Here is a 14,734-nt window from a genome sequence, read left to right on the forward strand (position 1 = left end):
GATCTCCTCGACCCTGACCTCGACTGAAAACATCGACAGCCAAGAAGAGCTCCTGAACAAGGACCGACCGTCACTAACCTGCTATCCTGATACCGACACACTTGAACTTTCAAAATTCTCTGATCCCACAGTGCCATCAAAAGAAGGGTATTTCCTGCGTCGAAAGGGGGGAGTCTCGGCTAAGTAGACCACGGACCGAGTTAAATCTCAGAACGGTGACCTAAACACTACCAAGGGTTACCTGGAGAGAAGCAAAACAAAGTCTGTGGTTCTGCCCGCTACCGAGCCCCTTGAAGATGATGAAAGCGCCAGATAAGAAGATGATGGAAGCGCCAAATAAGAAGATGATGAAGGTAACAGGAAATACCCACCGCAGAAACCCAAAAGCAGACAGACTCCATAGCCCAAAGACTATTGCGCTCTTCATCACAATCCTCTTCTGCTTTCTCCTCATGACCACACTCTGGATTGTGGAAGAAAATGCACCTGCTCACGAAACCTTCTTGACCACTGTCCAGCCTACCACCATGAAGGAACATTATCTGATTTCGCTCTCTCCCCAACTCAGAGAGAGGCGAAAGGAATTTTGGAATAACTCCTTCGTGCAACTACTTCACCAGCACAACCTTGCCACCAATGCCACCAACTGTTGGATCTGTGGGTTGATACCCCACGCCACTGGACACTCGATACCATTCATCCCTTCACCTTTCTCAGTTCACGGCTCCTGTCTTGCCTGGCTGATGCTTCTGCAAGAAAGCTTTAAAGACAATGCCACCACCAGCAAAACCGTAACGCATTTCTACCACGGGGTCTGGCGGAACAGAACAAAGACACACTTCTGCCCGCAGACCAACAACAACACAGTCCACTTGGACATCCCTGCTAAAGAACAAGTTGAAATGCAAGTGTTCAATAATCCAACCAGAACCACCTTCTCCTACCTGCGAAAACGAACGGCTGCCACTCTGACTGTGGCCCTGTCAGTCATCAACGTCACCGGCCACATGTGCATGGAAGGGCTTGGGACTCAGCTGGTAGGCCACAGTGCCTGCCGGTTTTCCAGAACTCTGGACTCCATCGACCCACCTTCCTTTGTGGCATCTCCAAACACGTATTTCGTCTGCGGCACGAAGGCTTACACCTGGCTCCCCAAAGGCTGGGGGGGCACTTGTTTCATTTCCTTCATCCTTCCTCCGACTTATGTGGCACCAGCAAATCATCACAGACAAAAACGAGCCAAGGACATCGAACAAGCCGATTCAACAGGAGCGCAATTCATCGATGCTATGAAAGGACTTGTCCCCCTCTGGGGCCCGATGGCAAACAGCCGTGCCATCCGACATCTGACTCAAGCAGTTGAGACAACAATGAACATCACGGCGGGTATCCTTGCTAACAACACCGCTGAACTTCAAGCGGTCCGCTTGGTGGCCCTCCAGAACCGCCTTGTCCTGGATGTGGTTCTTGCGGATCGTGGTGGGGCATGCCGCATTATTGGGTCCAGCTGCTGTACGTACATACCGGACAATTCACCCTCAGTGTACAAGGCCATCGAACATCTTCATAGACTCTCTTCGGAAGTCCACCAAGAACAAGAAGAATGGTCGCTGGGTGGGTGGTTCTGGAGCACCGTTAAAAACTGGGGCTGGAGACTATTCACCATTATCCTGATTCCTGTGGTTGTACTATGCGGTTTATGTTTAGGAATTCAATGTCTACCACCCCTGTGTACATTATGTGTAAATTGTATTTGCCCTAAGACTGTGGACTTTGAAAACGAACGTATGAGAGCAATATATGATGCCGAGGTTAGGAATTTGATGAAGATTGACATTGAGTAAGCAAGTTGGCTAAGATATGTTGAAAAGGGAGGACTGTTAAAGATTAGACTGCAAAACGTCAACATTATCGGCGCCATCTTGCCCCTTTCCAAGCCCATTCGTGCGCGTAAGCGGCAGCCATTTTGAGCACCATGGCCTCCCTGCCCCTCGCTGATAGCCAGCGCGTCTCTCTCTCTCTCTTAACCTCGCAAGCATTCCCCCGCACGCTGACAACCCCCGCTCTCTCATGCCTTGGGTCATAAACCCCTCTTCAGTGCAGCTTCACCACGGAATCCCATCCTGTTCCCAGCGCGACACCTCCCCTCATTCCTTTCATGGCCTCAAACCCTTCTGATACAAACCCCCTTTTCCTGTGTCCCCGTTTGTCTTCCCTGTTCCCAGGCCGCCACCTGGCTCTGCGGATACTGTTTATTACCCCGTACAGTAGGAAGTTTCCCCTCCCCATCAAAAGACCCCCAAACCGATCAAAGCCCCCACCCCATGAGATCCGATCAACCCCATGCATTCCGTGAATCGGCGGAATGCCCTGCTGTGCGACAACCATCACCTGTTGTGACCGGGGTGGGGAATCCAACTGTAAATGTATGTGGGAACGGGTCTGAAGGGGAGATTCCGAGGATGTTCTTTCAAGTACTAAAGTATTGCGAGAATGTGTTATGTGCAATAAAGGTCATAAACCCTAGTATAAGAGGCCAGGCCTCAGAGACGTGGTTAGAGCACCTCGTGACGATACTTGCTGTCTGAATTGATGTGTTCTCCTCCGGAGAGAATAAAATCCTCGTTTCCTGCCTTCCAGTCTCCAGCGCCTGCTTCTTCATTGATTAATATTGGTGGGTCATAGAGGCGATACCGCCGGGCAACATAAAAGGGTCTTTGGTTACCGGTTGTCTTTGGAACCCTTTTTAACAATACCTAAGCTGCCTTAGACCATAGAACAGCATCTTCAAGAGCAGAGCGATTTCTCCGATGACATCAAGCTTGAAATCGGGCGAATTAAGATGCAGTTCTATGACTAGAAGGATTGCTGTCTTAGAAAAGGATAGGAACACAGAAGGATGCAATTATATTACTACCGAATTTAAAACCATTAGTGAACCAAAGGGTACTAGAAATTGGTCCTTGTGAGCGGGGCAAGAACAACTTCTAGGAAGCGCCAGGCCTCGGTTCAAAGTAGTTTTGTTGACCACCACTGCAGCACTCGGATACCATTACCCCGTGAGCCATTGTGCTATGACCTAGATGCATGTGCTTGGCATTTAGCAGGTATCCTAGCCAAGCACCAAGTAACAGGAAAGCATATATATCTTTTGTTTCTAGGAAATTGTTACCAAGAGAATCGTGTGATATCATCCACAATAAATCATGATTAATGTTTGGACTTTCAGAACATTTTTCTGTAAGTTTGGAGAACTAATGTTAGGGTTAAAACAGACCCCCAAATCAGATTGTGGCTCCACTGCTGAAGAGACCACCAGTAACACACTTGAGATGGGCAGCATCTCTAGCGTTGTTTGACATGACAGATCTCATGAGAGAGGTCATGGGATGCTGATGCTCCTTATCGTCCCTTTTGCTAAAGAAACAGGAGTGGCTTCTGCCACCCACTTCTTGTCAACAATGGTAGATTTAAGAAAGGGCCTGCAGTGCACATGTCCAAACCATGGGGGTCTGTTGCTTGCATGCATAGATGGTAATTGTGTGGCAGAGGATATCCGTATGCATCCAGTTTTCTTTGCAAGAGAGCATGAAAGACTAGTTGGCACACTCAACTCACAAGGCAGTCACTAATGCGTTGTCCTTGGTGAGTCTCCAGAAGGTAATGGGGAGGAGTACACAAATCACTTTGTACCTTGGCTGTCACGAGAAGGGAAGTGAACTGTAGGGCATGTAAAGAAGGCCACTGTATTGACTATGTGAATAGTGAGAAGTCCAGTACATTGTATTCCATATAGAAGTCAGGAGCGGCCCGTGCAGGTAAGAGCAGTGGAGCGAGGAGAGGAAGGAGTTGTAAGACGAGGAAAAATTAAATTAAAAAAAAAAGAAAACCACTTACTTTGTGCTTGTCCCTTCGCTGAGGCGGCGAGCGCAAGGTAAGTGGTTTTCTTTTTTTTACCTGTAATCTTCCCTTGTCGTTGTGTGTTGACACCCTGCTGCACCTCACTGCTCCTACCTGCATGGCCCGCTCCTGACAGAGGTGGAGCCCCCCTCCAGACCCATAAATCATCTGTTCATCCCCAAAGGGAATCTGCCACCAATACAAAGTTATAAATGCCCTGGACAAAAAGAGTGTATGGTTGGAATAAAAAAGGCCAAAGAGCGAGGAATAGAAATACTGTTTAGCTTAAAAAAACGAACCCTATAATCATTGAACCTGCCAACTTCAGAACCTCCACTCTCCTGTCAACATTGAAGTATGGCAGTAGCACCTATCTGCTGTCTCAGTGTCTGGCTAATTTTATCGTTTTGCAGAAAGCTTTAAGAATTAGGAAGAATCCTAATTTTCTTTCCTATTACTTGGCAATAGAGTACAGATGCTCATGAATACACATATAAAAAGCCTGCCAAGGCCTTTGAACCCAAGCTGTGTACTCTGAGGCTGAGTTCTCTTTCGAGTGTGAGTGAAAATTCTGGTGGCGGCATCTCCAGAAGGGAGTACTCCTGCATTGGGATAGTGAACTCTTTAGAACCGAAGAGTAAAACCCCACAGTAGTTCCTCGCTACACATTCTCATGGAGTAAAGCAAAACATAGTAACTGCTAAAGAAGTATTTTGTGTGTACTCCTTTACTTACCAGGCATCTGGGCAGTTCCTGGTGTCGTGTCTAAAGGATCAAGAAATGAGTTTAGTGTTAACAGTGTCGTATATATTAAAATTAAGAACCATTTTTTTCTGCAAAGCGACTAGGTAAATAATAAGTGCCCTGTGAGTACTGAGTAACAGAGCAGAAAGCCAATACCAGTGTAGACATCATTTGACTGCCTACAGTGCAAAACATTGACAACAGTATCTGCTTTGTAAAGAGGTAAGTCCAGTGTAGCCAAAGTCTGGAGAGTGTACTTCTCAAATAGCCGTTCCCAGATCTATTGCCTCTTGCTCTGTGAGTAGAAGAAGCTGCATTGCTGTCTGCTCTTCCCCATTTGGAAAAAGCACCTTGGTGGCAGCTGTAAGGAAAAGCTCTGTATGGACATGAGAAAATGGCGTATATGTGTTTCACATATGGCACACACTTGTCTTCCGTGTAGTCCTTGACTTTGCCAGGTAGTCTTGTGTGTGTTCCTCCTTCTATTTCATCAGAACTTGTATTCTTATTTTGGGGTGGGTGACTGCCAACCTCAAGAAATAATTTCAACCCTTGTCAGAGTGAACTTTCAAAGTCACTAAATTGACCTGAGCTCAACCACCTATTACCTATGGATGGGTCAGAAGGGTGAACTTAAGGCAATGTGTAAAGTATTTATGTAGCATCAAAACTTTAATTAAGTCAAAAGGTAAAACAATAATATCCCTAGATTGAATTAGAAAACTAGAGTAATATTTAATAAACCAAATGGCACCAAAGTGAAAAAATCGAATAAAGGAAACCAGGGATGCACATGTTTTAAGTAGACATAGCACCAACAAGCAGAAAATGCCAATTATAGTCAATTGCCACGGTAGATCCGGACCTAGATGTAATTTGAGGCTGATTGCAAAGGAGCATGGGTCGGATACACTATGTGGACCCACCTGGTCAAAGATTTTACCTTCTGACATAGTACTTTAAGTACCATTCGACTACAGGAGTACACTTCTAACGCCCCCCAAGACCTCTTGGGAGTTACTTAAAAACTCACAAGGTGTCAGACAGAGGTAAACAGCAGGATCCAATCCATGTCCAATTGCAACTGGTCAGCTGGGTACTTCCAGGGAAATGCCTCTAGTAGCTTGTTGTATCCCTGTAGCTTCAAAAAGGAGCAGCAGTAGCTCGTCCACCTAGGTGGAGGAGCGTCACCCCACTGCTCTGTGAGCAGTTCAAAAAGGAAAAATAAAGTGATAATAGCACAATGTTATTATCTTTTTTTTCCATTCTGGCTCAGCTGGTTAGGAGTGGGGTGGGGCTTGGCTGTCACAAGAACTAGGAGATGAATGGTGGCTAGTCTCTTAAGTGCGCATTATGGTTTGGCCGGCCGACTTTGGCTGGCCAAACAGTATTATTGCACAGCTGTATTGCACAGCCTCGGTGGAGAACATGCACAACCTCCCATTCCTTCTCTGAACTCCCAATTACGGCACTCAGACCAATGACAACGTTGCTGTCATGCAGCCTTGTGATTGGCTATGGGAGTCGTGGACCCTGTGTGCTTCCTATCTCCTGCTTTTGGGGTGCTGAAGTCAATGGAAGGGGACCAAGAAGAGGCGGCTGACCTGTGGATATGATTTTGTTTTCATTTACCCCACCTCCCAAGCCCCCTTCTACCCTGCCGCGCCTATTGAATAGTGGCCACCGCTGCTAGCGATTTACCAAATAGACCTGAAAAGTCACCAGTAGTTTAAAAAAAGTGCTTGGTCAAAAATAAGGGATCAACAGGAAAAAAGACATGGAAAGGTCAAGTCAGAATAGGAGATAACTTGTAGCGCGGAGGAAAGTTTAAGGCCTGCTTCTGTCTGTAGGGACAGGAGGGTACACCAGCCTCTGAAAACTGGCAGACCACAAAAGTGTTCAGTTTAATTTCAGTGCAGCCGAATATAGTGTATACTGTGATTGCTGCCTAATTAGAAAGCAGCTTTATTGTAGGTGATTTTGTTGTAAGGTGTAACTGCAGTGTGACCCCAGTGCAGGTGAGAATATTGTATAGGTTGGCTGAAATGCAAGTAGAGAGTAAGCCAAGTGAAGCTGCTTCTATTCTTCTTTGCAACTGTATTGTAATGAATGGCACCTCCAGTGTGTCCATGTCCTGTATAGTCTATCTGCAGTGCAAACAGGACAACTCCACTGAAGGTGATATTGTTACATGTGATTGCAGTGTAATTACAGAATAACTCCAGTGCAGGTGACTAGGTTTTGAATTGTGACTAGATTGTAATTACTGACACCAGTGTAGGGGACTGCTGTGTGATTCCAAAGTAATCTCAGTGTAGGTGAGTGCAGAGAAACGTCAGTGTAGCTGTGCCATGCGGTTGGACTGCAGTGTAACTCCGAAGTAACTCTGAGTGTAGGTAAGTATATTGTTTATAATCACAAACACAAAAGGTGATGGGAAGAACGCTTGCAATTTGTGCAACCAGAACAATCGATTGGGTAACGTTCCAGCCTTTCGTTCTTTTCCCAACCACGCCACCTCAGATTTGACCCAGCCTTCTGCAAAACAGTCTTAGCCTTGCTCCAATAGGAATAGTGCAGTCCACTCCAGTTAACTCCCAGACCAGGCCCTTCTCACACTAGAACCCAAGCAGCCAACTGCAGTGTGATTGCATTCCAATGATTGACTAAACCTAAAGTAGGCAAGTATGTAATGTACTGTCGTTCCAGGGTAATATCAAGGGCGGTGAGTAGCCTGTACAGTGTGACCGCCATGAATTCCCGAGTAACCCAGATGTATGTTAAACTATTTTTTTACAGTGACTGAAGTGTAATTAAAGATGAACGCATGTATGGATAAATATAATGTGCAGTGTTAATACAGAGTAGCTCAAGTGTAGGAAAGTAAATCATCCGGTAAGACTGTATTGTTATGACAAACTGACATCAGTGCAAGTGCCTATATTTATTTTCTATGGCATGACTATTTTGAAATTAAAGGATAAATGCATCGATGGGGAATGTTTTGGAAGGTGTGACTGTAGTGTAATTACAAGTGTGGGTGGGCAGTTTGTACAGGGTAGGTGCAATGTAAGTAGAGCAGCTCCTGTTCAGAATAGTGTCTGCAGTAGATCTCAATATTGCAGCGCATTTTCAGAGGATTGATGCTTTAGTTCCACATCACACAGTGTGTTGCTATTTGCATAATGACCTCTGTATTGTTCATTGTTAAACAGTGCACCAGCAGAGGGATAACAGAGTGTGCAAAATGCTCTGCCAAAGTGAAGCAAGAACTGAGGGGAATTGCTGCTATTTTCAGAGGTTTGAAGTGCCGAGCAACTGTGATTGAACATCTTATCTCCAAACCTCTATTATTAACCAAGTTGTACGTGCACTCAGATCATAAGTAAGGCAACCAATGGACACCAATAGAGGAGGGAGACCGAGGGAAGAGATGATAGCCACAGGACGAGGGTTCGCTACTTCCTCTGAGATAGGCCTATCAAGGAAGGGCAACGCAACCAGATCTGGAATTAGAAGGGACCAAAGCTCCCTTAGACCATAGAACAACGACTTCAAGAGCAGAGAGAGCTCTTCCATTCACCCGAGACATCAAGCTTAAAATAGGGCGAATGAAGATGCAGTCCCATGACTGAAAGGATTGCTGTCTTAGCAGTGACGGCTGACAGAGATAAAGAGTGGGAGTGTGTGGAGGAGGCATGGGAGGGGCTGAGAGGGGAGCGTGTGTGAGGTTTAATAAAAAATTAAAATAAAAGACTTACCTGGTGCTGCCGGCTGCCTCTCGCTCCTCTGCATCCAGTTCCTGGTCCCAGCAGTCATTGGGACAACATCTCAGACTCCCCATCCAATCCCTACGCTGCCCTCAACCATGAGAGCAGCGTGAGGATTGGCCTGAGTGGGCTGCATTAATGCTCACTCAGGCACAGGGAGTCTGTGCTGTTTCTCCAACTGGGCTGTGGAATACAGGTGTTTGGAGAAACCTAAGTGCACATGTCAGTTTGGCTGGCCTAAGACAGCCACCCAAACGGACATTCGCACTTAAAAGTGCACCTACCACTCCTCTTCCCCTCTCCCATGGCTCAGCCCGCACCTCCCTGCACATGCTGGCTCAGCGAACAGCTGAAAAATAAAACAATATTAAAATATTGTTTTAGTTTTGAGCTGCTTGCTTTGAGCTAGTTGGGTGACACACCTCCACCATTGCGGAGGAGCCGTAACTGTGTTTTAGAAAAGCATAGGAACACAGAAAAATACAGTTAAATTACTACTGAATTTAAAACCATCAGTGAACCAAAGGGTATTGGCAATTGGCTCTTGTGAGCGAAGCAAGAACAAATGTTAGGAAACACCAGTCCTCGATTCAAAGTAGTTGTGTTGACCTCCAGTACTACACTCTTATAACATTACCCCATGAACCATTCTGCTATGTCCTGAATGCATCCGCTGGGCAGTTAGCAGGTATCCTATCCAAGCACAAAGTAACAGGAAAGCATATCTATCTTTTGCTTCCAGGAAATCGTTACCAAGAGAACCCTGTTATATCATCAACAATAAATAACGGGGAATGGCAAGCAAGATGGCCAATGGGTTGCATTACAGTGCAGCTCCCGGCTCGCGTTATAATCCGCCATCATCCTACTGCGCTGCGGTTGGCAGTGACCCTCAAATTGACCCCCATCTTGATCAGGCTCGCAGTGGGGGGTGCAATGTGGCCTTCGTTGGCCAATTTCTGAGCCTGAGAGCCAGTGATTGCTGCAGCATCCCTGTGTGAGGCCTGTACAACCTTGTTGGCCCCCGGACTCGCCTGGACGTCAGCCCCGCTGCCGGTCGCTGGAGCGATCGGTGAAGTATAGGGTTCCTAGCCGCAGGGATTGAAGAAGTCTGGCCCCAAGTGCCTGCCTCTATCGGGGAGAACTGCCTGGACAGATGCAGTGTCCAACTTCTTGCTACGCACTTGGAGCTGCCGCAGGCACTGTGGAATAGGTTGGCCTCATAGCGCCTATTTCTGCTAGAGAGAACTGCCTGGCCAGACGCAGCGCCCCTCTGGAGGTTGGATCCAAAGGAGCTCCTTTCCCGCAAGTGCTGCTTCCTCTAGACAGTTTAGGCTGGGCCCTTGGGTCAATATGCTTGAGGGTTTAACTATGGTGGCATAGAGACCTAAGCGAGCAGCGACCCCTGTCCTCCTTCCTCCCTTCTTCATCTTCAACAAGAGACTCCCTAGTGGGGTTGCCATACGGTAATGCGGCCCTTGCTGCTCCTAGTGCTTAGTTGGAGCTTCTTTGTTTTGGTTCACACTAATGATGCCACAGACTGGGTAGCCTGGCGTTGCTCTGGCTGCCCACTGGAGTGAATGGTCCTGATTGTGTGGTTGCCTGAATACCCTGCAGACTTAGTTCTTGGGAACAATTATCTACAGAGTGGGGGCAGGAGAGGGTGCATGGCGCGTTCTTGGGACTTCAGTAGATCTCTGGATATATCACTTGGTCTCCTGCATTGCCTCAGATGTGGTGATCTCCTGTGGATTCTCAGCGAGCACATTGTCAAATCCTCTGAATGGCCTAGCTGCAGGACGACCCTTAGTATGTTAAAACTGATGGCCATCATGGGTAAAGACAGAATAACCAGGTCTATGCAGCAAACACAAATAGACAGATTTACAACCTCTGGAGCGGGGGGCAGCTGATGGATGGGGCTGGGGGGTTGCAAGATCCACAGGGTCCAACGGGGCTCAGAACCTGGTGGTCATTGAAGCTTCGAGTGCCTTGGTGCAAACAAATATTGAAGCCATTGCTCTGGATGTCAATTTGTTGCAGCCAGATGTCCGTAAGGTGGCTGAAAAGTTTGTTGTCATGGAGCAACTGGTGTCAAAAGTACAGGAGTAGAGGATAACACCGAAGGCCACGGTGGCTGCACTCGAGGCCCAGTTGCAGACGATGCAGAGGCTCTGTACCGTAAATGTAATTTGAGGTTTTTGGGATTCCCTGAAAAAGCTGAAGGCCATACACCTGAGCAATTCCTGGAGGATTGGATAAGGTCGTAGATCTCGGAAGCCTGTCTGCCACAGTTGTTTGATGTGGTTTGGGCTCACAGGACGTTGTCTCTTCTGCCTCTGGGAGGTGCCAGAGAACTATTATCATAAAAATCCTGTATTACAGAGACCGAAATGCAAGTTTGCAGGAGGTACGGCAGCAGGGTGACCCGACGTTCGAGAACCCATTATCCAAATATTTATAGACTACACATGGACTGTTCAGCACCAGACCTTTAGCAGAGTTAAGCAAAAGTTTAAAGTAATGGGCCTCAAATACATGCTGCTCTCCAGCCAAACGTAAAATGCTACATGAATGCCTTTCACACCTTTTCTTAAGGCCAGAGGACATCTGGGACTGATTGGAAATCTGAGGTGATGGCCAAATCCCAGTCTGGACCCCGGGGGAGTTCCGTGAGTAGACTGGGCGGGGACAGCGACTGGCTCATACTCGAAGAAGAGAAGAAGGCGACAGCAGTGCTCTCTGTCCAGTGCAAAGGTGTCGGTATGTCGGAATGGCATGCTGGATTTGGAATGACAGCGCTAGGAAAAGGAAGAAGCCAGGGCATAGGGGGAGTTGGCCACCTTTGCTGTCTCCGTTGAGAGAGGTTTGCGCTTGGTGGAGGACAAGCAGCTTCCTGAGACTGAGCCAGATTTCATCTGACTGGCTAAGCCTGGCTCGTGCTGTCTACCTCCAGTGGGCCTTGTGTCGAACCTAGGTTGGTGAGGGATTCTTCTCCTGGGAGTTACATGCAGCGGACACAATATTTTATACAGCCGGCATGTGCTCTGTCCCAATGTGAGTGACTGTTCAGACTTTCTCCTTGATGGGCCCACAAGGGCACATTATTCCTTCAAGGGAAGACGCGGGTGCCTGGGGCTGGTTCAACGGGCGGGCTTTGGCTAAGTTTGGATTACCCCCTCTTGTTTTGTGTGTGGTGATGACTGTGTTGTGTGAGGACAATGTGCTGGTATTATAGGAACGCCATAACGGCTGGACTGTGACTCAGGTTGCTGCCCAGTTACCCCAGGCTACACCTCACCTTTGGGATATATTTTACAGTTGGGATTGGAGTATAGATTTTGTTGGAAATTCATGCAGTCACGAGTCTTAGTTGACTTCTATACGGGCAGGCGGGGTACACCATGGCTGGGAGACACAAATTTAGTTTAGTTGTGTTTACCTGGGGAGGGAGACAGATCTGTGTTTGTTCAGTTGGCTTTATTTTCTTGCAGTTTGCAGTTTTTCCTGCTCCTGTGGGGGTTGTGGTGGGAGAGGTAGGTAGTAGGGGTCTGGGGGAGGGGGGCTGTGCCTGGTCCTCAGAACTCTGCTGTTTAATTATTCCTGAGAGAAGGGCATACATGCTTTCTCCCATGGAATGTAAGGTGCCTGAATTCATTTGTTAAACTCTGTAGCACACATACCTACCTGAAGTGGATGAGGGTACATATTTCGATACTGCAGGAGACAGATCTGATTGATGGGGAAGCACAAAAATTGCAAAAAAAGTGGAGGGGGCAGCTTTACTCCTCAACATACTTGTCATACACTACGGGGTCTCCATTTGGGTTGCACTCAGGATCCAGCAGTGTAGTCACATGGGGCAATACTTCCCCAAGAGGGGCAATACTTTCTGCTGCATGACATGTTGGATGGAGTTGAGTTGTGCCTTCTTAACACCTGTGCACCTAATAATGATGACGGTGACCTTTTTGAGACGCTTGAGAATAGTCTTATACTGTATGTGGGTATGCCCACAAGTGTGGGTGGGGATTTCAATTGTGTCCTGGACGGTCATATGGATAGACACCCACTCAGACTAGTGACCAAATCAAATATGAACATGAATCTGTGGGAGACCATGACCAGACTGCAGTGTGTGGATATATGGCAAGAGATTCATCTGACTGCTAGGGAATTTTCCTGTTATACCCCCATGCACCGAGCCCATAGTCACTTGGATCGGTTTCTGTTGTCTATTGATGGTGTGTTGAATGTTCAGGGAGTGAGCTACCAGGTGCGTTTTCTCTCGGACCACACTGCCCTGCTGTTGGAATACAGACTGGGCGGTCATAGACTTCGTATCCCCTAAGAAGTCTTCTTTCAGAGTCTCTAGGAGACCCTGAATATAAATTGGATATGCAGCTAACAGTACAGGGCTATTTCGACACTAATTGGAACACTGTGGGGACCCATGGCTCAGAAAGGGGTGCTTTCAAGGTAGGTAGGAGGGAGTAGAGCCTCAGCAAGGTATACGTCACCAGAAAAAAATTGGAACAGGAGCTGCAAGAAGGGGTGGCCCACTAAACCTGGCTGCAGAGACAGGCAGTAGGTCTGGCAGTGGATGAGGAGACTCTAGCTAAGGCACACAGATAGGTTGGCGGCATCTGGGACCGTCTGAACTGTCATGTGCGACGGGATTACTGTCCAAGATTATACAGAGAGGGGGACTGGTCTGGCTGAATGTTGGCCTGGCTCCTTAAACGGCATCCGCAAATGATCCTTTCCCTGACCCAGGTGGGACGGTAATGGGACAAGCAGCGATCAATTTGACTTTGCAAGACCATTTGGCAAGGATATATGCGCCCTCTTTGGGGGATGCGAAGCACAGCATGGAGACATTCCTAAATATGGTCATGGTCTCTAGACTATTGGTGGAACAAAGGGAAAGCCTAGAGGAGGAGATATGCCTGGATGAATTGCAGGAGGCCCTCCGAGACATGGCTTGAGGAAAGTGCCTGGGACCGAAAGGCTTCCTGGTAGAATACTATCAGACATATTCTGCTGAGCTGCTCCTGAGGCTCCTAGAAACCCTTCATGCTTTTCGGTGTGGGTCCGGGGCACTTTCTGTAATACGCGAGTGTGTCCCATATGGCTCAGGAAATATGGATGGGTTTTCCCGAGGAACCTAGTGAGTCCCAGACGCTGACGGTGATGCTGGCTCCTGGCTCTAGTGTGGGTTTCATTTCCTGGTTGTATGTTGCCCTGCAGTGAGACAGACAGCATCAGCCTATGGTAATTGGAATGGGGAACTTGAAGTCCCACTCAGGGATAGTGAATCGAAGCGAGCGAGAGGTCAGGTGCAGGAAATAGCTAGTAATGTTAGGCTTAAGCTGACACAATTCTATTATCTCCATAGGGCTTCCTTAATGCTGCAGGTGCTGCATGGGCTTACCCGGCACAGTCAACTGGCTGTACCCATTGCGATGAGACCCCAGCCGATTTCATTCATGTAACATGGACATGCTGAGAGCCTTCTGGGAATGGGTGCTGTGTTCAGTGAACCTGATGAACTGATGACCCGGCATTTCCACTGGGCCTTTTGATGCTCCCTAAAAGGGTAGGAATATGGGTTATAGGTTTGCCCAGCTAGGTCTAGTGCTTGCCATGCGCTGTATCCCTATCCATTGGGCAAGTTCGGCACCACCGACGCAGTGCAATTGGAGAGCTAGCCTCTTGGATTGGGTGGTGGCAGAAGAATACAGGTTTAGAAGATTTCATACAGGTGAACATCTTGAGAGAGACTTGAGTTGTGGGGTGTGATGGTGAACCACTTGAGGGAGGACGGGGAGAAGAGGACAACAAATCTGCCCAGGGTCCCCTGTGGAAGAGGGCATACAACCCCAGATGGTGGCAGGGCACCCAGTGATGATTTAGCACGGTCGGGTAAATTCCCTCCTCTCCCCTCTTCCCTGATAGCTATTGTCAGAGTTTTAGGACAGGGACCACAGATGGTATGGCTGGAAGATCGTATGGTTGATGTCTTGTGGTGTCCTTTCCCCGTCCCCTCCCTTATAATCTGTTTACAGATGTACGCCTTACAGGTATTACACGTGTGGCAGCCCCTGACATTCCGCATTCCTCTCCCCCCCCCCACCACACCCCTTTTGCCGCAGACCAGGGATGGCATATATTGCTTGCCATTTTTTTTTATTTCTCCGGGATTTGTGGAGACGCTGTACTTATGCTGCTAGTATGTTTTCTATTATTGTTCCTACAACCAATACAAAGTAATAAAAGCCCTGGACAAAAAGAGTGTTTATGGTTGGAATAAAAAAGGC

At 47.7% G+C, this 14,734-nt stretch overlaps 1 protein-coding gene across 1 annotated transcript in view; it reads right to left on the bottom strand.

Annotated features, from left to right (window-relative positions):
* LOC147748045 (uncharacterized) overlaps positions 1–14,734 on the bottom strand; it is a 381,293-nt gene that overhangs the window by 26,880 nt on the left and 339,679 nt on the right. The window contains exon 25 of the mRNA XM_086926975.1: positions 4,636–4,665. Within this exon, the coding sequence (XP_086783101.1) occupies positions 4,636–4,665 (30 nt within the window). The remainder of the gene's footprint in view (positions 1–4,635; positions 4,666–14,734) is intronic.

This window comes from Lissotriton vulgaris, chromosome 1_1, assembly GCF_964263255.1.
Source record: "Lissotriton vulgaris chromosome 1_1, aLisVul1.2, whole genome shotgun sequence".
In the NCBI taxonomy this organism is placed as follows: Eukaryota; Metazoa; Chordata; class Amphibia; order Caudata; family Salamandridae; genus Lissotriton; species Lissotriton vulgaris.